A 24961-nucleotide genomic window follows, 5' to 3' on the forward strand; every position below is an offset into this window, starting at 1 on the left:
CAGTGTGATCAGAGTAGGGCATAAGGTAAAAAAGTTAAAGTGTGTATTTCATAGCATATTTCTGAGAATGATAGGAGTTCATCAAATTTGATGGAGGATGGAGGATGGAGGACAAACTGGTCAAAAAAAGAAAAAAAAATTGTCTGAGGGAGGGAAAATGTTCTGAGTTAAACAGGAGTATCTTTGTTCCTAACTCTAGGTCCTTCTTCAGTTATCAGCAATGATGATGATTCAGCAAGTCCCCTCCATCACATCTCAAATGGCAGTAACACTCCATCTTCTTCTGAGGGGGGTCCTGATACAGTAATCATTGGGATGACAAAGATTCCCATAATTGAAAATCCCCAGTACTTTGGAATTGCCAAAAGTCAGCTCAAGCCAGACAACTGTAAGTACAAATGCCTATATGTAGTTCAGTCATTCTTTTTTTTTTTTTTTTGGTGCAAGTGCTGGGGCTCCTTAGCAGTGCTAATAGAAAAATGGTGTAAATTCCTGGGAGTAGAAGGGTGGAGTTAAAATGTATGCAATTTGTTAAGGAGTACTTTGGTACATGGGATGAACTGCTTTACATCTGTCAAAGCCAAATTCAGCCCTTGTGATGAATCAATGAACTCAGCAGTGTTAGGCTCAAAGCTCAATCTGTATTCCATCAAAGTCACCAGTAGTCTTTCCACTAATTTCAGTGGTCTTTGGCCAGTCCTGTGCACCTAATGTATTCTTGGGATAAAACACATCCTGGGTCAGAACCAGAAGTCAATATTTGCATTTGTGGATAAAACAGTGTTGATAACACGCCAGTGTTTTGGCTATTGCTGAACAGTGCTTGCACAGTTTCAAGGCTTTCTTTTCCTTTCCCCCCCTCCCCCAGCAAGTAGGCTGGAGGTGGACAAGAGGTTGGGAGGGGATTTAGCCAGGACAGCTGACCCAAATTGACCAAAGGGATATTTCATACCATATGACATTATGCTCAGCAATAAAAGCTCAATGAAAGGAGGAAGAAGGGAAGATGTTTGTGGTTATGGTGTTTGTCTTCTTAAGCAACTGCTATGCATGCTGAGGCCCTGCTTCCCAGGAAGTGGCTAAATATCTACCTGCTGATGGGAAGTAGTGAATGAATTCCTCTTTTTGCTTTGCTTGCACACACAGCTTTTGCTTTCCCTTTTAAATTGTCATTATCTTGATCCATGAATCTTCTCGCCTTCCTTCTATTTTCTCCCTGTCCCAGGAGTGAGCAAGAGGCTGTTGGCTGGGTTTAATGCACCACAATATGAAATGCTGATTTTTGAAGCAGCAATCAACACTGCGGCAAATAACTGAAAAAATATCTAAAGAATGTTGTAATTAATAGTAACTGCACTAGTTACTATGTTTCACTTGTACATTAAGGTCTTTAAATGTTTCAGAGAAGGTTCTTTCTACCTCTTTATGCTGTGAACTTGTACATACATTTCTGAAGTGCTGCTGGAAGCCTGATCTGTTTCTCTGAGAAGTCATTGTAAAGATTGCCAGTGCAATTGGTGAGCATTGGATGTGCAACTAAGTAATATCCATATCCATATCCTGACTGATTTAGCTTCACAGCACAAACTATAGTTTAAGGGCATATGATCTAGGTCAGAAACCTTTGCCTCTAGCTTTGCATAGCTTAAATACTATAATAGGCACCTGCCTTGATCTGTGCATGGGTATGTGCATGCATATGTATGTGCAGGACTTCAAAGGGTGTAAAGACTGATGCCAGGCTACCTATTTGTCCTGTGAACACTAACAGTAATCCACAGCTTGATATTTGCACTAAGCACAATCCACAAAGATCTTCCTGCAGTGCAACAGGAGGCATTTTCCTGCATTTTTATTATATATTCCTGATGTTCTCTCTTGCCATAATTTTGTTGTGTGGCACTATTTTGTAATTAGAAATAACCCATAATCTTTTCTACCAGAGGGCATTTGAATAATCTGGCATAGCATAAGCAATGAAATGCATTAAATAGTCATCAAATTGCTGATACTTGATCAGGACAAGAAAGATGTTATATAGATGCATTAATTCCTGTGAAAAACAGAAGCCACTAGGGAATCACAAATGGGCAACATGTCCACTAGAGCTCTCAAATGTTATATAAAAGGACATGCTTTTAAATGAGGCTCCTGTACCTCCACTCCCAGCTGCATTGAACATTATAAACAAACAAACATCAGTGACTGCACAGTATTTCACTTTCAGCAATAATGCTGGAGCAAGATATATGGTGTTCTGTGAAAAAAACAATCCCCCAAACTGTACCAAACACAGAATTCTCTCACATTTAGTAAGCTGCATATTAAGTACAGAAACATTAACTCACAGTTGACTAGTGCTAACTAGGTCCTGATCCTGAAAATACATAAGTCTGTGTTTGGTTTTGTGTGCTGCAATGAAACCCACATGGTGTCAGGGAAACTAATCACAGTACATGAAGTTCAGCTTGTACATAAATGTTTGCTTGAGACTTTGCTATGGTGCTCCTGGGAGATGTGCAGAGCTGACACTCTGCATTCTGCTACATTGCCATGGTGGTCCAAATCTTTGTGAGAATCAGGTAAACAGCAGTAGTATATAAACTGAGTCAGATATCTTCTACCACACTGAGCATCTGTCCAATAAAGAGGGACATTTAAATTGTCTAGGACAAAAAAGGTCTTCCCATAAATAATTTCACATGCGCTCTTTCTCTCTTAGATCTCTACCCAGATATCTGTTTCTGAATAGAGTGTTTCAGGCTCCATTGCAAAGTATTGGAATTGCATGTGTTTAAAAAAAAAAATTTATTGCAATCAATTTCATTTGAAATTCCATCAGTGTATCAATAAATCAGTATTTTTCACAGAGTCACAGAATGGTTGAGGTTGGAAAGGACCTCTGGAGGTCATCTGGTCCAACACCCCTGCTCAAGCAGGGCCACCTAGAGACAATTGCCCAGGAACATGTCCAGATGGCCTTTGAACGTCTCCAAGGAGGGAGACTCCACAAGCTCCCTGGGCAACCTGTTCCAGTGCTCAGTCACCCTCACAGTAAAAAAGTGTTTCCTTATGTTCAGACAGAACCTCCTGTGTTTCACTTTGTGCCCATTGCCTCTTGTCCTGTCACTGGGCACCACTGAAAAGAACCTGCCTGCCTCTTCTTTGCAACCTCCCTTCAGGTATTTATATACATTGATAATGTATTTCCCCCCCCCGAGCCTTCTCTTATCTAGGCCTAATGCAGCCCCGGATACCATTAGCCACCTTTGTGGCAAGGGCACAGTGCTGGCCCATGTTCAACTTGGTGCCCACCAGGACCCCCAGGGCCTTTTCTGCAAAGCTGCTTTCCAGCTGGGTGGACCCACCGTGTAATGTGCATGGGGTTGTTCCTCCCCAGGTGCAGGACTTTCCATTTCTCCTTGTTGAACTTCATGAAGTTCCTGTCAGCCAACTTCAGCCTGTCAAGGTCCCTCTGGATGGCAGTACAACCCTCTGGCATACCATCCACTCCTCACAGTTCGGTGTCATCAGCAAACTTGCTGAGGGTACACGCCGCACCATCATCCAGATCAGTAATGAAGATGTTAAACAAGACTGGACCCAGTATTAACCCCTGGGGTACACTGCTAGCTACTGGCCTCCAACTAGACTTTGTGCCACTGATCACCACCCTCTGGGCCCAGCTGTTCAGCCAGCTGTTGATCTACCTCACTGTCTGCTTATCCAGCCCATACATCAACAGCTTCTCCATGAGGATCTAATGGGAGACGGTGACAAAAGCCTTCCTGAAGTCAAGGTAGGCAATATCCAATGCTCTCTCCTCATCTACAGGGACAGTCATTTCATCAGAAGTTGGTCAAGCATGACTTCCCTTTGGTGAATCCATGCTGACTACTCCTGATGGCCTTCTTGTCCTTCATGTACCTGGAAATGGTTTCCTCCTTGCCCTTCTTGAAGACAGGTGTAACATTTGCTTTCCTCCAGTCCTCAGGCATTTCTCCCAGTCACCATGATCAATAAAAGATTATCAAGAGTGGCCTTGCAATGACATCAGCCAGCTCCTTCAGCAGTTGTGGGTGCACCTCATCAGGGCCCATGGACTTCTGTACATCCAGTTTGCTTAAGTATTCCCTGACCTGATCCTCTTCCACCAAGGGTACATCTTCCTTAATTTTATATCGCATTGGGACCTCCTGAACTGAAAGGGGCAAAATTATTTAATGTTTCAAAGAAACAATCTAAAAGATCATAGAAACAGAGGGGCATACAGCTTTATAGGAACCTGCTAAGTCTTTGACTCTGCTACCATGCTATATTGTAGAAATGCTCAGTATGTGTAAAATGTACATGTTCAGTGGACCAAAATTTAATAATAATTTCTTTAAAACCCTCTATGCATAGTACAAAATAAATTAACAAAGAAGGAGACCTCCTTCTTATTTGTCTGAAATGTAGAAAAATATAATCATAGAATCTATCATAGAATATCCTGAGTTGGAAGGGACCTACGAGGATCATTGAGTCCAACTCCTGACTCCACACAGGACAACCTAAACGTTAAACCATATATCTAAGAGCATTGTCCAAATGCTTCTTGAACGCCGACAGGCTTGGGGCCATGACCACTTCCCTGGGGAGCTTGTTCCAGTGCTTGACCACCCTCTCAGTGAAGAACCTTTTCCTAATATCCAATCTGAACTTCCCCTGACGCAGCTTTAAGCCATTCCGTCACATCCTATCACCGGACACCAGAGAGAAGAGATCAGCACCTCCCTTTCCGCTCCCTCCCCACGAGGAAGTTGTAGATAGCAATGAGGGCACCCCTCAGCCTTCTCTTTTCTAAGCTGAACAAACTTAGTATCCTCAGCCACTCCTCATAAGTCATGCCCTCTACTCCTTTCACCATCTTTGTTGCTCTCCTTTGGACACATTGTAATATTTCTACATCCTTCTTATATTGTGGAGCCCAAAACTGCACACAGTACTTGAGGTGAGGCCGCACCGGTTAGCTATACTATGCCTAATGCACCCCAGGATATGGTTGGCCCTTTTGGCTGTGTCCCGATCCAATGTCGGGGAAGGTTTTGATATGATCCCAAGAGCGAGATTAAGACACAAACGAGGTCAAATGCCATATACCCAAAACAGCTTTTATTATCAAAAGTATCAAAAGTAGAAAATAGTAGCGATAGGGTAGAATGGAAGCAAAGGCAGAAATCAAGCAAGCAGTCGGGATAGAGTTGCAAGAATAGTCACCACCATGGATCCAGCAGTGTCCCGTCAGTCCTCAGTCTTCAATTCTTCGGTGATGGGTGCACACCACGGCTTGTCTCCATGGGTTTTTTTGTAGGGCATAGTCCAATGATGCATGCACATACGTACTGTTCATGCACTGTTCACGCACTGCAGGTTTCGTCTATCACACGACCTTCACGTGATCAACACCAGAAACCAATACCTTATCTCAAAGACTACAGTTTCCATGACAGTGGTAGTCTCCACATTCTTTGCTGGCTCCGGCCTGTCTCCTCCCCTGGATGCCTCAGTGGCCTGATAATCGTCCTTATGGACAGAGGAGTGCCCTGCTTAAACAAGCCATCTCTGGGATAAGTGGCTCACAGCAAACAATCCTTGAGATGAATGGCTTGAGATGACAGTCCAGTCTCTCACAACAAACAATCTTTGAGACAAACAACACGAGATAACAATTCAGTCTCTCACAGGCTGCCAGGGCACACTGTTGATTCATATTGAGCTTAACATCAACCAAAACCCCCAGATCCCTTTCTGCAGGGCTGTACTCCAGCCTCTTGTCCCCCCCCAGTCTATGCATACATCCAGGATTACACCATCTGTCCTGGTTTCAGCTGGGATAGAGCTAACTGTCTTCCTAGTAGCTGGTACAGTGCTATGTTTTGAGTTCAGCATGCGAAGAATGTTGATAACACTGATGTTTTCAGTTGTTGCTCAGTAGTGTTTAGACTAAAGTCAAGGATTTTTTTCAGCTTCTCATGCCCAGCCAGGGCACAAAGAGTTGGCACAGGACACAACCAAGGCACCTGACCCAAACTGGCCAATGGTGTATTCCATACCATGTGACGTCCCATCTAGTTTAGGAACTGGGAAGGGGGGGGGGGGGGGGGGGCAGGGAATCGCCGCTCGGGGTCTGGCTGGGTGTCAGTCGGCGGGTGGTGAGCAATTGCCCTGCGCATCATTTGTATATTCCAATCCTTTTATTACTACTGTTGTCATTTTATTAGTGTTATCATTATCATTATTAGTTTCTTCTCTTCTGTTCTATTAAACCGTTCTTATCTCAACCCAGGAGTTTTACTTTTTTTCCAATTTCCTCCCCCATCCCACTGGATGGGGGGGGAGTGAGTGAGCGGCTGCGTGGTGCTTAGTTGCTGGCTGGGGTTAAACCACGACACCATCCCAGGTGCAGAATCTGGCATTTGTCCTTGTTTATTTCATACAATTGGTGATTGCCCAGCACTCTAATCTATCAAGATCTCTCTGTAAGGCCTCTCTACCCTCGAGGGAATCAACGGCTCCTCCTAATTTAGTAGCATTGGCAAACTTACTTTGTGTGCACTCAACTCCTGTATTCAGGTCGTTGATCAAAACATTGAAGAGAACTGGCCCTAAAATTGAGCCCTGGGGAACACCGCTAGTGACTGGCCGCCAACCATATGTTACCCCATTTAGTACAACTCTTTGAGCCCGACCCTTCAGCCAACTGTTCACCCACTGTGTTGTGTACATATCTAGCTGTATGCTGGACATTTTGTCCAGAAGGATACTGTGAGAGACAGTATCAAAAGCTTTGCTAAAATCCCACATCCACTGCCTTCCCTTCATCCACTAGGTGGGTAAGCTTGTCATAAAAGGATATTAATTGAACAAGGCATGACTTTCTCTTCATGAACCCATGTTGGCTTTGGCCGATGACTACGTTGTCTTTCAGGTGTTTTTCGATAACTCCCAGAATAATCTTCTCCATAGTTTTACCAGGCACCAAAGTGAGACTGACAGGTCTATAATTACCAGGGTCTTCTTTCTTGCCCTTCTTGAAAATTGGAATAACATTTGCTAGCTTCCAGTCAACTGGGACCTCACAAGATTCCCAAGACCGTTGATAAATAACTTGAGAGAGGTCTCGCAATAACATCGGCCAACTCTTTCAGTGCCCTGGGATGAATGGCATTGGGCCCCATAGACTTATGTGCATTCAATTGCAGCAGCAAATCCCATACAAATTCAAAGTCAACTGGGAGCTTATCCATAACCCCACAGTCCTCCAACCCAGGACTCTGGGGGTCCCAGGGCCCATCATTGGTGTTAAAGACAGGTGAAGAAGGCATTAAATGTCTCTGCTTTATTTTCATCCCTAATGTCAGACGAAAGATGACACTATCAACTGAATGGAAGGAGATTTATCATATTCTCTGCTAGATCTGTCAGTATAATATGAAAATACATGCAAATCCAAGAGGGGAGAAGAGAAAATTTGTCACATTTTTTGCAAGGGAAATGATCTGGGAAAGTCCTGCTGTCCCCGCTATCAAGCCACAGCTTGACTATGGCTCAGTCCCTGAATGTATGAAGTTTCTTACAAGTCCTGCTTCTCAAACTGGGATCCCGGGATGCTTTTCAGACTATGCCTGTTTCTGAAAACAAAGGCAGAAAAGAGTTAATACTTTGAAGCCAGTATGTTTATTAGCCCTTCTCCCCACAAGCGTCTATCCTAAGAGATACACGACACAGTACTTTCCCATCCCTTGCAGAGTGCTTCTGTTTCTGCAGCACAGAAGATCCCAAAAGATTGGTATCATGCTGAGGGAAAGGATTTCCTGCTCTGAGCTAGGAGAAGGGTGCTGGTGAGGTCATTGTCTCCAGTTAACTTAAACATGGAAGAGGGACCACAATAAAATAACATCAACAGGCATTTTCTATAGCAACTCGCATGCAATAGCCTTGAAGTTCTACAACCAGTGATCTTTTCAAAGCAGCACATTGAGATTCACATTTACAAATCAATTGCAAAGGCAAAGGATGGCCAAAAATTCAGCACAGTTTTCTGCTTAGAGTTGATTTACCCTACTGTGTTGGAAAGCTGGTAGTGGGCTGGAAGCAGAAAAGAGAGAAAACAGACTGAATAATACCTGCCATTTATTTTGAACATAGTGAGACAAATTTAGCTTTCCATTATTCTGATATATCCCAGTTGTTTTAGCACATAATAGATCAAACCTACATTTAATACATACTTATCACTGAAATCAAAACCAATTTCAAGTTACTAAGGCTCGAGGGCTTTGCGTACCTTAGTTTTCTTATGTAAGGTCAAATTCATTCCTGGAAAAAAATGTCAACTTCAGTATTCTTGTTTTCCTGAAAGGTGAATTTAGCTCATAATGCTCATGCATTTAAAGCAATGATAGCATTGCTATACTAATCTATTATTGAGTAGTTCCTCTTTGATTTTAAGGATCTAACAGAGCATGGCAATATGCCTATCTGTAGCCAAACTGAAAGGATCTTGGTCAAATAAAATAAATAAATTACTGTATCAAAAGGGTGCGATAATACCCCTCACCAGAAATCAAATATAAAATCTAAAAGACAGCAAACACTGAGTTTCAGCCAGAGAGGTGCCAGTCTAGCTACAGCAAAATTAATTGACAGTGGGCAAGAGCTGTGGTGCCCCCACCACTGTGGGGGAGAAGGACTGTCATCTGGGCACCCTTCCAGGAGTTGCAGCACTATATCACAGAAGGAAGCCTAATTTGCAGTCAAGGCAATGAAAACTTTGGGGTTTAAAATATAGATCATGGGAGGATTTAAGTTGTAAACAAAGCATCTGAAAGGTTTAGCTATAACACCACAAATTTATCATCAGCTGTAGCTCTTGACAACTAGGAAATCCCTACAGGTTTTCTTCTCATAGGTGTCTCCAGTTCTTCTTCCAGGAAGACCATTGCCCATGGAAGTGCCTTCTTCAAGTCACCCATTAAACATCTCTAGTGTTAGTAGTTCAGTAAGCAGTGCTGATGGAGCCTGTTTCCTGTGGCTTTTACTGTTCATCAAGCAGTGAGACCCTGCTGCAGCCAATTTGTAAGGATAGAGATCCCTCCTCTGCTCTGCTGTGTTCATAAGGTATATGGGAAAACATCTGAAACTTCTAGGACTTGTAATATTGTAATTGGGTGAGGTGTTAGGGTGAGACACACACACACAATTGCATAATTTTCATGCTCTTTAGGAAACCTAGCCTTAAAAGGACTAGCATGATCTTTGAATGTGCAGAGAAGTAGGGGGCTGATTTTATGTTTGTATTACAGCCTTGTCAAGAATGATACAAGAATGTGGCTTCCAGTTGGCAAAAGCAACTGGTAACAACTATTTTCTAAAGGTTATTGCAAATTTGCCCAGAGAAGAGCCATAAAAATGACTGGCAAACTGGAGAAAATGCCTTCCAGGGAGGGGCTTCCATCTCTTTGCCTTACCAAGAAGACCAAGAAGAATGTTGATTATGTATATCTATTCCTTCACAGTGAAAAAATACGAGACCTTAAAGGGGTGTTTAAACTAGTGGAGAAATTCTCCTAAAAGCCAGTGAGGGAGGTGAAAGCCAGACAAGCTGGAGAAAAAAAAGGAGAAAAAAAAAAATAGCACAGACTTTCAAATCAAGACTGGCACAACCCCTTTCTGGAGGTATTCTCCTGCCAAATACAAGCCATTTCACTCAATACTATGCTCCATGTTGTGCAAAAGGTCAGCTTAGATGGTTTAATGGTCACATAGGGAAGAGCTACAGATGTCATCTCCCTGGACTTCTGTAAGGCCTTTGATACGGTCCCCCACAACATTCTGGCCACTAAATTGGAGAGATATGGGATTGATATATGGACTGTTAGATGGATAAGGAATTGGCCCGATGGACACGTCCAAAGAGTTACAGTCAATGGCTCAATGTCCCTGTGGAAACCAGTAACGAGTGGTGTCCCTCAAGGGTCCGTACTCGGACCAATACTCTTTTAATATCTTCATCATTGACATCAATAGTGGGATTTGCATGCACCCTCAGCAAGTTTGCAGATAACACCAAGCTGCATGAAAGGATGCCATCCAGAGGGACCTCAACAGGCTTGAGGAGTGGGCCCACGTGAACTTCATGAAGTTCAACAAGGCCAAGTGCAAGGTCCTGCACCTGGGTTGGGGCAATCCCAAATATCAGTAAAGGCTGGGGGATGAAGGGATTGAAAGCAGCCCTGCAGAGAAGGACTTGGGGGTACTGGTGGATGAAAAGCTGGACATAAACTGACAATGCGGGCTTGCAGCCCAGAAAGCTGATTGCATCCTGGGCTGCATAAAATGAAGCGTGGCCAGCAGGTCAAGGGAGGCGATTCTCCCCCTCTGCTCTGCTCTTGTGAGAGCCCACCTGGAGCACTGCATCCAGCTTTGGAGTCCTCAGGACAGGAAAGACACGGACTTGTTAGAGCAAGTCCAGAGGAGGGCCACAAAAACGATCAAAGGGATGGAACACCTCTCCTATGAGGAAAGGCTGAGAGAGTTGGGGTTGTTTGGCCTGGAGAAGACTCTGGAGAGACCTTATTGCAGCCTTTCAATACTTAAAGGGGGCTTCTAAGAAAGACAGAGAGAGACTTTTTACCAAGGCCTGTAGTGACAGGACAAGGGGCAATGAGTTTTAAACTGAAAGACAGTAGATTTAGATTGGACATAAGGAAGAACATTTTTTACGATGAGGGTGGTGAGACACTGGAACAGGTTGCCCAGAGAAGCTGTGGATGCCCCATCCCTGGAAGTGCTCAAGGTCAGGTTGGACGGGGCTCTGAGCAACTTGGTCTAGTGAAAGATGTCCCTGCCCGTGGCAGGTGGGGTTGGACTAGATGATCTTTAAAGGTCCCTTCCAACCCAAACCATTCTATGATTCTTTGATTCCATGTGGCAGTAAAACATTTAGACCTATTTTTTGTGACCAAGGAAAAAGCACTTTTACACTGTCAACTGCGTTTCACTTTTTGATTAAGCATACAAACAGTTTTACACTTACACCGTTGAATGTCTTGCTGCCTGTGGCTGAAATCAGTCACATCCAACTCAGTGAATTCAATGTGGTGAGGTGATCCTGAGCTGCCCATTTTGTTGAGGCTCAGTCCAGAACACGGTGTCATCCTCTCTGTTCAGCCTCACAATCAAAGGTAGGTTTCCTGGGGGGTGAAAACCCATGCCTACAGGTAGTGATTTTTAAAAGTACAAATAACAGCTCAAAGGCAACCACCATTTATAGCCAAAAGGAGGAAGATATATAACGACCCTTTGATGAACATTTGTGTATCTTTGCCTGTGATAATATGTTATGAGACCATGTCTTTGGTAATTCAGTTCTGCCACCTATTTGGCCAAATTCTGCTTTGTTTCTTCAGTGTAAATCCAAGATAATCCCTTGGACTTTAACAGAGATAATTTGCTGTCTCCTGATATCAATTGAAAGCAAATTTTGACTTGAATTTTTCAGTGTATCTACTCCTGGAATCTCCTGCCACTGATGACAGTGTCATTATGGCTTGGCCCTGAGTGTGCTAAATGTAGGGTTTTTTTCCTTAGCTCATATTTCCATCACATCACATGTGTTTGATTTATTTACATTGTTCTTATATTTAATCTGTGCCCATTTAGTCACATTTACTGCCATTTTTTATTTATTTAGTAACTCGGTTCAGCTCAGAAAGGTAAGAGGAATGGATAGAGTGTGACAAGTTGCAAACATATTCTGTACAGATCACTTCTGTGGCTTGCTGTGTTTTGCATTTGACAGTTTGGTATGGGACAGGCTGTTTATTTAAATGCTTGGTTTATATAAGGCATTTAGCAGCAGATGTAAGTGTACTGTACAGAAGTATTTCATGTTTCTTATTTATTTTTACTCTACATTGTTTGTGAAGTCCTCCAGGATCTTGACAAAAAAGTCTCTTTACCACTAGGGTAAACATCAGTGCTGTTCTGTGTTCAAAATGCAGAGGACCCAAACAAAATTTAAAAGGTTGAATGTGTTTATCACCAGGTCTTTGATGGTGGTATTAAAGAGAATGAAATGAAAACCTGCCTCTACTGAAGTGGAGTTTTGCTGCTGACTCCAGTAGGCCAGGATTTTAGCCATGCTCTCTGCCTACGAAAGTTAATGGGTTTTATGAGCATTTTAAAATGATAACACTTATAATGTGGAGCTAAACTTCTCCTCTCTCTAGTAAAGGGAGGGAGACAGCCTTGTAGTGCTATTGGGGAAGTAGAGGGAAAGAGAAATCCCCAAAGAGGTAGGATTGAATGACAGTTTTGGCTGAACATGAACAGGAAAAAAACCAGGACCTCATGGTTTCAGTCTCTGCCCTGATGAGAACAGCTGGTGAAAGGGAAGTTCTAATGCTGGCAAAAAATAATGGCTCATTTCTTAGTAAGCATTTTTTAACATACAGGTCACAGTGGCATTTAAGCCCACATGATATCCATAAGGTGAAAAACCTGGGCTAGTCTGTCTGTCTGGGAGCCCAGCTCCTAATCCCTCACCGCTGCCTGCTGTCCTGGCTCCCAATGGCATTGGGAGGCACGGAAGGGCCTGTAGGACTTGGGTGGAAAGGAGTCCTGCCTCTCTAGTAGAAAAGAAATCTCCAAAACTGTTCACAGTCTCCATCTCCTCCCACTCAAATGGACTGATCTGACTATAATTGGATTCCCTCGCAACAACCAAATATAATTACAGCCTGTCAACTTGCCACGCTTTTCTAATGCAAGCATAGGGAAATGTTTGTAAAACTGTAATCAACCAAAGAGTTTTGAACGGCTTTCATTTAAAAAATAATCCCTGCATCTTTAACTGTAATTGAAGACCTCTGTTAGTATTAGGGACTGTTTACTGATTTATTTCCTGTGAGTCGAGACATGAACAATTAGAATAACTGAAGGAAAGCAGAGCAACTTAGATGATACTGCACAATGGCAGCACATTTCAGGCCTGATATGAGCCATGATATCTGGACCCTCTGCCTAAATTATGATTGAGATATATATCACATATCCTGTATTTAGGTAACGCTCCAGGACAGTAATTCAGCCTTGATATTTGTTTTGTTATGAAAATTAGTAAAGGTGAAGCAAGGCAGTTAATTTGCATCTGTGAGGAAAAGATGTGTTTTGGTTCAGGCCTGTCTCTTGTTCTAACTGTATTTTATGCTTTATTTAAAAAGCCAGTGCTGAGAAGGAAATTAAAATAAGGAGTATATTCCTACTGACTGTAGGGAAGCTGCTCAGCATTTGAGCAGCTGGCCAAAAAGTTGTGTGTGTGTGTGTATCTTACCATTATATAACTTAATTTTATAGTAGACCAGAGTTTGACAAGAATCAAAAATGTTTGTAACTTGTGGTCTCATTTAATGTCTATTTTGCTATTATCTCAAAGCATGGCTTTTCAGTTTTAATGAGACCTGTCATACAAGGAGGACCATTTTCATAATTGCCTCACCCTGCAACCACAGCAATAGCAGGAACAGGTTTTTGTGGTCCTGGAACATTGTAAATAGCCACTCTTCCATACTGTGCTGCCCAACAGGCTGGCTGTTATATGAAATGAATGTGATCACAGCAATTCTGTCTGTGTCTGATAGAGTGTTGGAGCCAAACGGTATTGGCATGAGTAGTGGGAATATTGGGATCCAGAGGGCTTAAAGATACATATCACCCAAGTGCAGGGTACTGACACACGGAACAAACTTTACAACTCGGAGAGTGAGTTATGAAGCAGGCATGTTTATTCCGGCGCCAGGGTGCAAGGGGATTTCTCCTCAAAGCTTGCACACCGTCTCAGCAAGCAGCCAGATATTTATTACACCAGGGCATACATATTCATAGGGTTACACAGTACAAAATATACATATGTATAAGTTGGGGCGGGGTTAGTTCAAAAGCTTGAGTCAGCAGTTCTAAAATGTTTGTGTCATCTTGTGCAGGCTCAGATCTGTCTCTGGTGGTCGTTTACTTCTTCAGGGGTCTTATCTTCCTCTTCTTCTTTTGTCCTCTAGTGAACTTTAGTCATTCACGCATGCTCTCTTCTTACTTGGTGATTTCAGTGGTTTTTAACAAGTCCTAACAAGTTCTGTGGTAAGACTAGCATGGCAGTTCCCCTTATCGCTCCCTTTGTCTGGCATATCAGTCCTGGAGGAATACCAGTCCCTGATAAGCTTAACCCTTGACAGACGCCACAGGCTCCAGGCCCCGGCAAGCGAGCCTGGAAAGAACAAACAAGGCCAACAGAATTATTAAACATTTAAGTGGTCAAAAGGCAGATGGTTATTTCCCTGTATCAGTACATTGAGTACTCCTGTCTGTAGGCTGTGCACTCTAGAGGTTGTCAAAATGGAAGCTAAAAAGCTAAATAAGTATTGGCTCTGTACCCTCTACAGACCCATGCCCTCAACCTCATTTGGAAGAACCCTACAGCAAAGGCCTTGTGTATAGCTTATCTTTTGTTATGGTTTGAAAATGTCAGCACTGAAATATTTAATAGTGTCTCCCCACCCTTTGAAAACAGTACATTTAGTCATCACCCTGGAAATAAGAAACAGAGTGGCATGCTGGCCTGTGAGAGGGCAGCTGGGCATTGCACCTCTGGCACTACTGAGCCCTGCAGGTGAGTGGCAGCACACTGGGAGTGGCTAGCTGGGAGCTCAGGGCCCCACAGCATCCCTTCATGGGATCAGAGCATGTGCAGCAAGCCTGTTTTCATGCTGGCAGTGGTTTTTCTGGCGCCTGGTTGAGTGGCAGCTGAGTCCTGTGGAGGTGCGCTTCTCAGGTGTGCCGCCTTCCTGGTAGGCTTATGCTGGAGGTGGCTCAGGGCATCCTGGGTCTCTCTTCTAGTTTATTCCAGCACCAGGCTCACCTCACGCATGTACACGTTATTATGAAGTATATATGTAGTGTTCTGAGGTTGCATCTTCACAGACTTATGATTTGGAATATATGTATTTTCCTTTCATAGACTGTGGCTCCTTTCCCCAAAGTTGGTGATAGCAAGGGGGACAGGCTGTGTCATTTGTCTCCACTGCTGTTAATAGCAGCACTCCTTTTTACATTCTTTAGTAATGGAGATAAAGTAGTTTCTAAGTAAATGGACGCCCAGTTTGGAACATACATGTGGTCAAGCATGGAGCCTGAGGTTGGTCCACATCTGAATATATCCCAAACTCTGGATTGTTTATCCAGCAGTATTCACTGTTATGTATGTTCTACAGCACTCATCCAAGCACAATGATAAATAGCTTTTTCCCAGATGACTCTTAATTCTATGTCATCTTCTTATCCAGCAAATGCACTACATTTCAAATATAAATATATTAACACATTCTTTTTGGACAAAGTGCAAATGACATATAGGCACATTGATTCTTTTCATGATATGCACTGCACTGTACAGGCAAACCTCTCTCCATGTGGCCATAAGCACAGACCCCTTGTTGTTGTGGCCTTTTAGTTCACTTTTGACCTCCATTTTGTGTTCTGTTCACAGTTGTTCAGCACATCAAGCGCCACAATATTGTTCTTAAAAGAGAACTCGGAGAAGGAGCCTTTGGGAAAGTCTTTCTGGCTGAATGCTATAACCTCTGTCCCGAGCAGGATAAGATCTTGGTGGCAGTGAAGGTAAAAGAGTCTAGGGTTTCCATTATTAATTCATGGTTGCAGCTAATGCTATTTTATTTGTAAATGATCATGTTTTCCTATTCCGTAGCCCCATGTAACTCCTGTAATATATGTGGAGGAGTTCACAAGGCTAACGGAGCATTAACAGAACATGAAATTTGATCTTGCTGTGGATTATAAAATGAGAGCTGAATTTCGTAAGGAAAAGGAAGAAACTGACAGTGTCACAAAGGGGCGAAATCTTTTATGATCTGATTAGTGAAAAATAACATTTAAGTCATTAAAAATACATGACATTTGTGTGTCTAAAAAAAAATAATCTATAACCAGATATGTGAATAGGCTATGTGTATAACTGCTAGTCAAAGAAGGCCTATTTTTCCATGAACTGTGCAATACTTTTAGTCAACCTTTGAAATTGTCTGTGGGTAATCGTCATTAATATGGCTGCCAGGAATGTTATAAAAAAACTTGTAGATAATATTGTCATGTGCTGTTAAACACTGGCTGTATGGAAATCCAGAAGTCATGATATTTCAGACCCTGGGGAGTGATACTTGATTATTCTCCATTCAACCCTCCCAAAATACAGTCCAAAGGAAAAGGAAACTACGTGAAAACAACCATAACCTTGGACTTGCCAGTATTCAGAATAATTCTCATGTTTTTGAGGGGGGAAAAAAAGGATTTCTTTGGAACCCTGGAAGGGCACAGACTACATGGCACATTGGGAATCTACTAAGAAGTAAGAAGATTTCCATCATGATCTTGGAGCTTGCACACCAGACTTGCTTCGCTATGCCAAGCCTTTTTGTTCCTCAAAATACAACCACTGAGGTCAATTGTCATCCTCAGCTATGCATGCACGCTAGAAAACAATATCAGTGAAAACATACTCTAAGAGTTTGCCAATTCTCCCTGCCAACAGTCTTTTGTCTCTATCTGTGTTCTGCTGAAAGCTGAACAAGGTGTTCAACATTTAAAGTATCTCATTTAAGGCAGTAAGAATATACATTTTAGAATCTGGGCTGTACTTAGGGATCAGAAAATAATAGTATCTGTCCATTCACAATTAGGCAACTGTGTGTACATTTTGGATCAAACCATACAGTAAAAGAATCCTAGCAAATCATCTTTTTGAAATTGTAAACAAGAAACAGAGTTTTGGATCTGGCAGTGAGAGAACACAAAAAGAGGATGGATTTGTTGAGTACTTTCTTGCTCCATCAAAAATAGCAGGGTTTTTTGGATTTACCAAGGTTACAAGCTTTTCGATACTCAGAGTTGTTCACTCATGCTGCTGACTGGTGAGAAAAAATGAAGCCCTGAAGGTATATATAGACAGGAGAAAGCAAGAGAGAGGAGATGACAAAACTAGAACTGATGGATTTTTCTACTGTAATTTGGTGAAGCTAGAGTGAAAATTTTCCTGCTCCAGCCACCAGTGCGGAACCCCTCACCCACCTCACTCATGCTGGTCCCCCCCAGTAGCTGGTTTTGGGAACACACACCATTCCTGCCCCAGTGGCTGGAGGCAAGAGACCCCCCCCACTCGCTCCAGTAGCTGACACCACAGGCCAGGGGTGCCTACATCCTAGGTCTGACTCCAGTAGCTAGCACCAAATTCCACACACGCACATACAGGTCTCACCAGAAGCTGGCACTTGGTCCTTGCAAGAACACATACACACAGGATAGAGTGAGATTATGCAGAGAAATAGTTAAGAAAAGATTTAATAAGAAAATATAAAATGATGGGACAGACTGCAGTGATCAGGCACAGGGCTCAGCCAGACAAGCGTACTGACTGCCCCCGTTTTTCACGTGACTGGCCCCTTTTATACCCTTTTATGCTTACCCCTTTCTTTATTCCTTTCTGCTCCCCCCTCCCCTTGCATGTCCCCCATGGGGTTTGTACAGCTCTATCGATTTCTGAACCCTTCCCAGTCCAGGCCCGTGCGAGCATCTTGTGTCTGGTGGGGTTTGTTTCTTGTCATTGTCTCCATGTTTGCTTTGTCAGGTCTGGGTCATGGTGTATTTTGGTTTCTGGCTTCCTGCTTTTCCTTTGGTTTCCCAATTGACTATATTCCTGATCAGATAACCTGCTGGAATGAACATTCTCACACGCCCTCATCGATTAGTATGACTGACCAAGTTTGGTTCTCATGTCTCCCTTATCATGTGTCAGTCAGGATTCTGTCCCTGAATGTTCTTGTTTATGGCTTCCTCCTTTTCTTATTTTCCCTTGCTGCACTGAAAAAAGGTCCTTGACCAGATACCCTTAAAGGAGCAGACACACTCCTTTCACATTTCACTCCTTTTTACATTGCCCACTTTCAGTTTCTTGCACCAACTCTTGAAGATCCGATTCTGGTCCCTGTCAAAGAGTGAGTTTTTAGCTAACTAGACCATTGGATTGATCCCTGTATAGCCAAGTGGTTAATCGCCTGGCACTTCCTGGCCGTTCTCTTTTATCATGGTACAAAGCATAGCTCATAGTTATGCTCCAGTTAAAATTGAGGGCAGTACTCTCACTGATCAGGGATGGGACCTCACAGGCATGCAGAGAGCAAGACAGATGATTGTGTCCAGATCCCCCTGTTGGGCACAGGGTTTGGCCCAGCGAAAATATGAAGATTTTTCATCCCAGAGGAGCAGTCCCAAATGCCAGCAGCTGAGGGTAGGTTGTCTCCATGAACAGCAAATGCTTTAGAGAGCTTCAGCCTCCTGAGTGAAACCAAAATAAAAATGTCCCTGTGCAATGGCCAGTGGAAATCTATAACTGGTAAGTAATAGGAGAATTTAGGCAGCAAGAAAGCTGAGTGAGCTAGCCTGGGGGAAGCATTATGTCACCTGCGTGAGATTCATCAGAGATTCATCAGAATTTCTTTTCCTTCACCAGCATGCCTGTCGATTTTTGCCTGCTGGTTGCTGGGCAACTGCGGCAGCCTTGTACAAGCATGCTAGAAACCCTGGCACTGAATCTCACAGGAGCTACTTCATCTGACTCAAAATGCATCAAATATCTGAAATATTGACATTGCTGTAGCAAATTATATAGGAGCTAAGAGTTCCAAAAAAACCTCTAGTAGAGTGCTGCCTGTACAAGATGAAGAACATTTCCACGGCACCTGCAGAGGAAAACTAAAGGTTTCCAACTCTTCAGAACTTCTTAGGTCAAAACCACCCCTCATTTCTTGAACTTAGCTATTGTATGGTGATGGGGAGCAGTAATAAGGGTTTCACAGTGAAAGTCTGAAAGAATGTAAAGGAAAGGTATCCTGAGAATTTCATTACCGAGTCATACTGATGCTGGTGAGAGCCAGATTCCCCTGTTCTTGCTCTGACTGACTTGTAGATGCAGCTCAGTGGTGTAGGGGTGGATTGAGGAGCTACAGGTTTGCACTCCCTATGGAGCACAGATCTACAGAGACCAGTTTCTAAGTGGATACCTGGACAAAGATCCCATAGAGGAGCATAAGTGTGGGGTGGTGGTCCATCTATTAAGTGTGAAAAGGCTGAATTCAGTGGTCGTGGAGCTCCTGTAACAGCCAGGGAGTCCCTCTTTGCCCAAGGGAGCGTGTCTCTCCTCCTTAGCTGCTGGACGAGTAGGGTTGTATGTACATGGAGTTGCCTCTCAGTTCCTACTGGGACAAAACTTCCATGGACTGGTGAGAGTGCTTTGCATGCTAAAGCTTTGGTTTACTTGTCAATAATGATAATTATTATTCATATGTTTTATATCTCTTGTGCTCTTACGGTTTTATTTTCCCCTTGCACTGAGAACATGCTAAAAGCGTTACTCTGTCATTTCTATGTAAATTCTGTGTGCTTATTAATTTTTGTTCTTTTCACTTTCCTCCTTGCCTGACTATGTAAGCTCTCTCTCATGCATTCTGTCTATTGTCTGTGCTGCATGAAATAATGAAAAGGGACTTGACAATGCTGGGTAACAGAAATTTCAGTCACCCCTTGGTAGCAGAAACCCTGTCTGGGTTTTACCTGGGTTTAGACCTTTCTGCATTTTGCTGTTTGACAGAAAATGTGTAATTGCCATGGCAACTGCTCTGTCATATGATAATTTTGCTGTTTCTGTGAGATAAAAAGCACTTTCTGAAATATACAATATACCAGCCTCACAGGACAAAGTTTTCAGCATTTTTACTGTCTTTCCAGGGAAAGAGTATGTTGGAAAGAGTATGAGCCTATGCTTCTCCCTGTCAATTTTTTTCCCTCCAGGTTGCTATTATTTAAAATTTTTTTTATATGAATTGTTTTTCTAGCTCCGTGACTCAGAAGAATTACAGTCCAATTGCTTTATACATGAAACCAGCAGAGGAAACTCAAGTGGCAACAGAATTCTCAATGGTGATTCCATTATATAATGTAGATAGGACTGTGGGTCGGTGCCCGTATCATGTTAAAGCATCATCCCAGAGCTTGGAAAGGTTGGAAGACATGTTCCAATTCAGTTCTCACCTGGTTCAGATATGACTGTGTGGGGACCATAGGTGGGGAGATGATATGATATCCACCGTAGAGGATATAGCTCTGTGTGCTATATCATACTTTGTGAAGCAGCCAAAATCCTTATTGCATCATTATTGGTAAAACTTGTGAAAGAGGAGCTCTGGGCCAGAAAACACAGGAGGGTCCCTCACAGAAGGGGTGTTTGTGGCATGACAGATTTTTATTGCTTCTGGGATCTACAGAGCCTGAAATCCACAGGGGAAAATACCCTCAACTTGGTAGGTGGCTGTTCAGTTTGCCCTGCTCCTTGTCCCACCATCTGGACCTTATTATGGTAACTGTTCATTTTTGGAGACCTATGTTGCACTTTCATAAGTGAAGCAAGTGTTTTCTCTGACAGTTGTCTTTTAGCCCCTCATTCACATATGCATACATATAATACAGAAAAGTGGATAGAATTGTGTCTGTTGAAGAAAAACCTTGAACAAATCATGACTTTGTTACAACTGAGAACTGGGTTTGTTGGCAGAACCATTGCATTGTATCAGCTTGTTCTGTGTCTCTTCTCATGAGTGTGGTTGGTCCCGTGCTCTCTATATGAATTGGGGATAGAAAATAACGTGACTGGATGAACAGGAAAACACCATCTTTAGTTAAGGCAAAGCAACTACTTTTTTGTCTCATCTTCCTTCACATTGAGTCTAATTGTAGTACAGAGGTAGAGAGCCCAGCCTTCACTTTCTGTGAACGACAATTTGTGAGCACTGGTAACCTGTTGCCGTTCTCTTACTATTTTAAAAATATTGTTTGAATTAATATAGTGCAACCACTGTACATTTTGAAGGTAGAGCATAGCAGTGGTTTATTGCTATTTATGATTATTCCTTACTTAACTGGTGTCAGAATTGGGTTTTTTTAGTGCATGAAAGTATTTCCTTGCTCATGAAGCGTAGTTCTTGAGGAGAGATCTAAAACTGCCTGTGTGTGGGGGTTAAATTAGCATTATTTCATTATACAACATTTAAGCCTCCCATTTGATCCAGTGTTCATATATTTCCTGTAAAATGAAAATACGCAAGATTTTAAAGCTGTATAAATGGGGGAAAAAATAAAATTACCCCCCCCCCCCAAATTCTGTTCTGCATCTACTTCCTCTCTGTCCATCAATTTAAGATTGATCCTCCAGTTGCTTATGCATGTGCTTAATCGTAGACATATGAGTAGATTTACTAGATTCGAAAGGAGTTTCTGGCTGAGGTCTCAGGTTGTAAGTTCTGGTCCAGGGATGTACCCTTCCATAAATCTACCTAATGTATAGCACACTGTAGGGGCCAACATCAGCAACAACATTAATAATAAATAAAAAATGCATCTACATTCCCGCTAAGCATTTTAAGCAAACAAAGCTTTACTTTAAGGAACTTACAACAAAGGTAAATACCTATAGGATACTAGAGTTTTGCTTGAGTTAAATGCTAAAGGCCATAGATCAGCCGTGTACTAGTATGTTTTTCAGATAAGATGAATTTCTTTTTGTTCTGTTTTTGGAAAACACTTGGCACAGTAAGATCATGAGTATTCCTGCGTCTTCTTACAATAAAAAACGTTGTATGGGATGATGTGTGGCAGGGGAATGAAAGTTGTACCACTGTTATTTAATTGCAATTGCATCACATCTACATTGCTAAACCAGTTACTAAGAATGTACTTTCTCCATCCTTTACACAGTAGTGTCCTTATCTTACCTTTACAGTGCCTTCCCACATGTTTGCTGCCTTCTGCAAACATCTCCCCTTCCTTACATCTTCCTTTCCTCCACCAGATGCTGAAGGATGCCAGTGACAATGCCCGCAAGGACTTCCACCGTGAGGCAGAGCTGCTGACTAACCTGCAACATGAGCACATCGTCAAGTTCTATGGCATCTGTGTCGAGGGTGATCCACTCATCATGGTCTTTGAGTATATGAAGAATGGAGATCTTAACAAATTCCTCAGGTAAATCCACCAACATGTGTTGTGCTGGAAAGTCAGAAGTGGGCAGAGGAGGTAGGCATTGCTGGTACTTAATGCCAAATTAACTGTTCTCACTGAAAAATGCAGACACCCAAGAGTGAAAATCTGTGCAACACTGCTGATTCATCTTGTGTACTGTGATGTGGGGCTTGTTTCTTTGCTTATTTGGAAGTACTATTAAGTTAATCCTTACACTTTCCACCAAAATGGGAACCAAAGGAATAGTGTTTTCAGTATATTTCAGCATATTCTGAAATCTTTGTTTATAAAACTTGCAGTAGTAATTGTTTCCTTGCCTCTCTTCTGCTAGCACTTGGGAAGATCCCACTAAGCACCTATCTCTGTCTGTAGGTGTCTAAAAGCTGTTGAGAATCTACTTCCCTCCTCTCAGTGTTTTGAAAGGGTACCATTAATCTGCAGCAAGAAAACTTTGAGCCTTGGAAATTTCAGTGCAATGGAAATTACTACATCTTGGGAGCTAGTTTGGGGCTTTTTTTTTAAAACTATTCAGGAACGCACATCTGAAATTGAAATTTGGTAGTGAAGCAGTCATAAATGAATAGGTGATACCCAAGGTTCACAAGAATAGATAACTCATGAACCAGTATGTCCAGTGGCCTTGTGCATGTACAATTTCTTCTAGCTTGCACTTGTTGACATAAAAATAAACAGTTAAGAGACAAGGTTAGCACCTACATAAAACATTTGCATAAGGGACTGTTCTTTCAACGTCTCCTATGTCGTTTCCATCAAAGGGTATGTGCTGGTTTTGTCTGGGATAGAGTTAATTTTCTTCATAGTAGCTAGTATGGGGCTATGTTTTGGATTTGTGCTGAAAACAGTGTTGATAATACAGGGATGTTTTAGCTATTGCTGAGCAGTGCTTACACAGAGTCAAGGCCTTTTCTGCTTCTCACATCACCCCCACCAGCGAGTAGGCTGGGGGTGTGCAAGAAGTTGGGAGGGGACACAGCTGGGACAGCTGACCCCAACTGACCAAAGGGATATTCCAGACCATATGACATGCTCAGCAATAAAGCTGGGGGGGGGGGGGTGGGGTGTGTGGCGGGGAGGTCGCTGCTTGGGGACTGTCTAGGCATCGGTCGGTTGGTGGTGAGCAATTGTTTTCATTTGCATCACTTGTCTTTCTTGGATTTTATTTCTCTCTTTGTTATTTTCCTTTTCATTACTATCATTATTATTGTTATTTTCATTTCATTTCATTTCAATTATTAAACTGTTTTTATCTCAACCCATGAGTTTTCTCACTTTTAGCCTTCCGATTCTCTCCCCCCATCCTGCTAGGAGGGTGTGAGCAAGCTGCTGTGTGGTGCTTAGTTGCTGGCTGGGGTTAAACCACGACAGGGTATCACAAATGCATTTCAGTGTCCTGAGAGCTCTTCTGCCTAAGGATAACTAGTGGACACCACCATTTTGGAAAGATATCTGTGTAATGCATGCTACTGACAAAGCTGTAAAGCAATCAAACTAATGTCCCTTTAAATGGGTTTGGATTTTGTATCTAACTGAAATTGCTAGTGACTGGTAGCGTCGCCACTTTTTATATCCTTGTGAAATGAGTTTGCTGTCCTTCTAATCTCCAGTGAACAAATAGCCACGTCATAAAAGCAAAAGGCATCAGCTAGCATCCTCCCTTATTGGCAGAGCTAGCAGGGTTGACAGGGAGACCAGGGGCTGAACTGAGGATGCAGAGCAAGCACTACTTTTTGTGGGATGATTATCTCTCTGGCAGAGGATTTAAGTATATTGTCAGGGCAATATCGGGGCATTTGCATTTACCCTCTTGGACCTCTGCTGTGGATCAGAAGAGAGCTTCAATTTTCAGTTGCCAGCCCAGTGCTTTTTCAGAGCACCGAATTTCCATTAGAACAAGCCAAATTTGCAGCTGATTCATTGTCATCATGAGAAATGCTTATTCTTTGATTCTTTTTGATTGGCCTTTTCTTATTTCCTAACTGTCATTTTGAATTGTACAGAAAGGTAGTTTAGCAGACAGTATATTTCCTACATTAGTTCTTCTTTTTTTTTAAATTATTAAACAGCCCTTGTCCTTAGAATGTAAAATTATTATACTGGGACAAACTGTTTAACCTAAGCTCCAATTTGTTATTCCTCTCACATTTGCAGCAGCTTGTGCCACAGATCAGAGGTTAGTTGCAAACAGGCTGTAAAAACCTGTATTTCTTGCCCTGCAGCGCCACCAAAGGCTGTCAGGGAAAAATGGATCTGAAATTTAACCCAAAGGTACTTGCTGCCTGTGTGCAGCCAAGGGCCGTTTCAGCTCTAGGACTACAGCCTCAAAGTCATGCCTGCTCTGTGCTTGTTCTGGCTAGCAGAGACCGATGTGGATCCAAAGGAATCTCTGTCAATGTTAGTGGCTATTGCAGGTACTGAGGAGCTCCTAATTCACAGCCAGCACCATGAAGATAAGAAAGATGCATTAAAATAATCCAAAAGTTTCATTACATACAGACCATCTCCTCAAGAAAGCTAGTGAAAGATGAAGAGCTCTCTAATTTAGCAGACTCAGAGCTTCATGCTTGAGAAAGGTCATTAAAAAAACAAAAATCAGTGCAATGAAGAGGTACAATGCTTTTCAATAGGAATTTGCCTCTGAGTCTTGGTTGGGAATTTCATATCTTCCCTTTTATTCCCCCCACCATCTCCAGCAACAACTGTATGGCTGCCTGTGGCAGAACAAGCGCAGTTAACTTCTTTACCTAGTATCAGATGCAGTCCCAGC

The 24961-nt window shown here is 42.5% G+C and overlaps 1 protein-coding gene and 1 long non-coding RNA gene across 2 annotated transcripts in view; one reads left to right on the forward strand and one right to left on the reverse strand.

Annotated features, from left to right (window-relative positions):
- Positions 1-2748, forward strand: part of LOC126035573 (BDNF/NT-3 growth factors receptor-like) — a 123221-nt gene extending 120473 nt beyond the window's left edge. The window contains exons 13-14 of the mRNA XM_049794214.1: positions 200-388; positions 2723-2748. Of these exons, the coding sequence (XP_049650171.1) occupies positions 200-388; positions 2723-2748 (215 nt within the window). The remainder of the gene's footprint in view (positions 1-199; positions 389-2722) is intronic.
- An 11059-nt stretch (positions 2749-13807) lies between these two features.
- Positions 13808-24731, reverse strand: LOC126035412 (uncharacterized). The gene is made up of 2 exons (XR_007504911.1): positions 21930-24731; positions 13808-21241 (listed from the first exon to the last, which is right to left on the reverse strand). It is a non-coding gene; the product is annotated as an uncharacterized LOC126035412 (long non-coding RNA).
- Positions 24732-24961: the final 230 nt, after the last annotated feature.

The sequence above is a fragment of the Accipiter gentilis genome, chromosome W, assembly GCF_929443795.1.
Source record: "Accipiter gentilis chromosome W, bAccGen1.1, whole genome shotgun sequence".
NCBI classification, from domain to species: Eukaryota; Metazoa; Chordata; class Aves; order Accipitriformes; family Accipitridae; genus Astur; species Astur gentilis.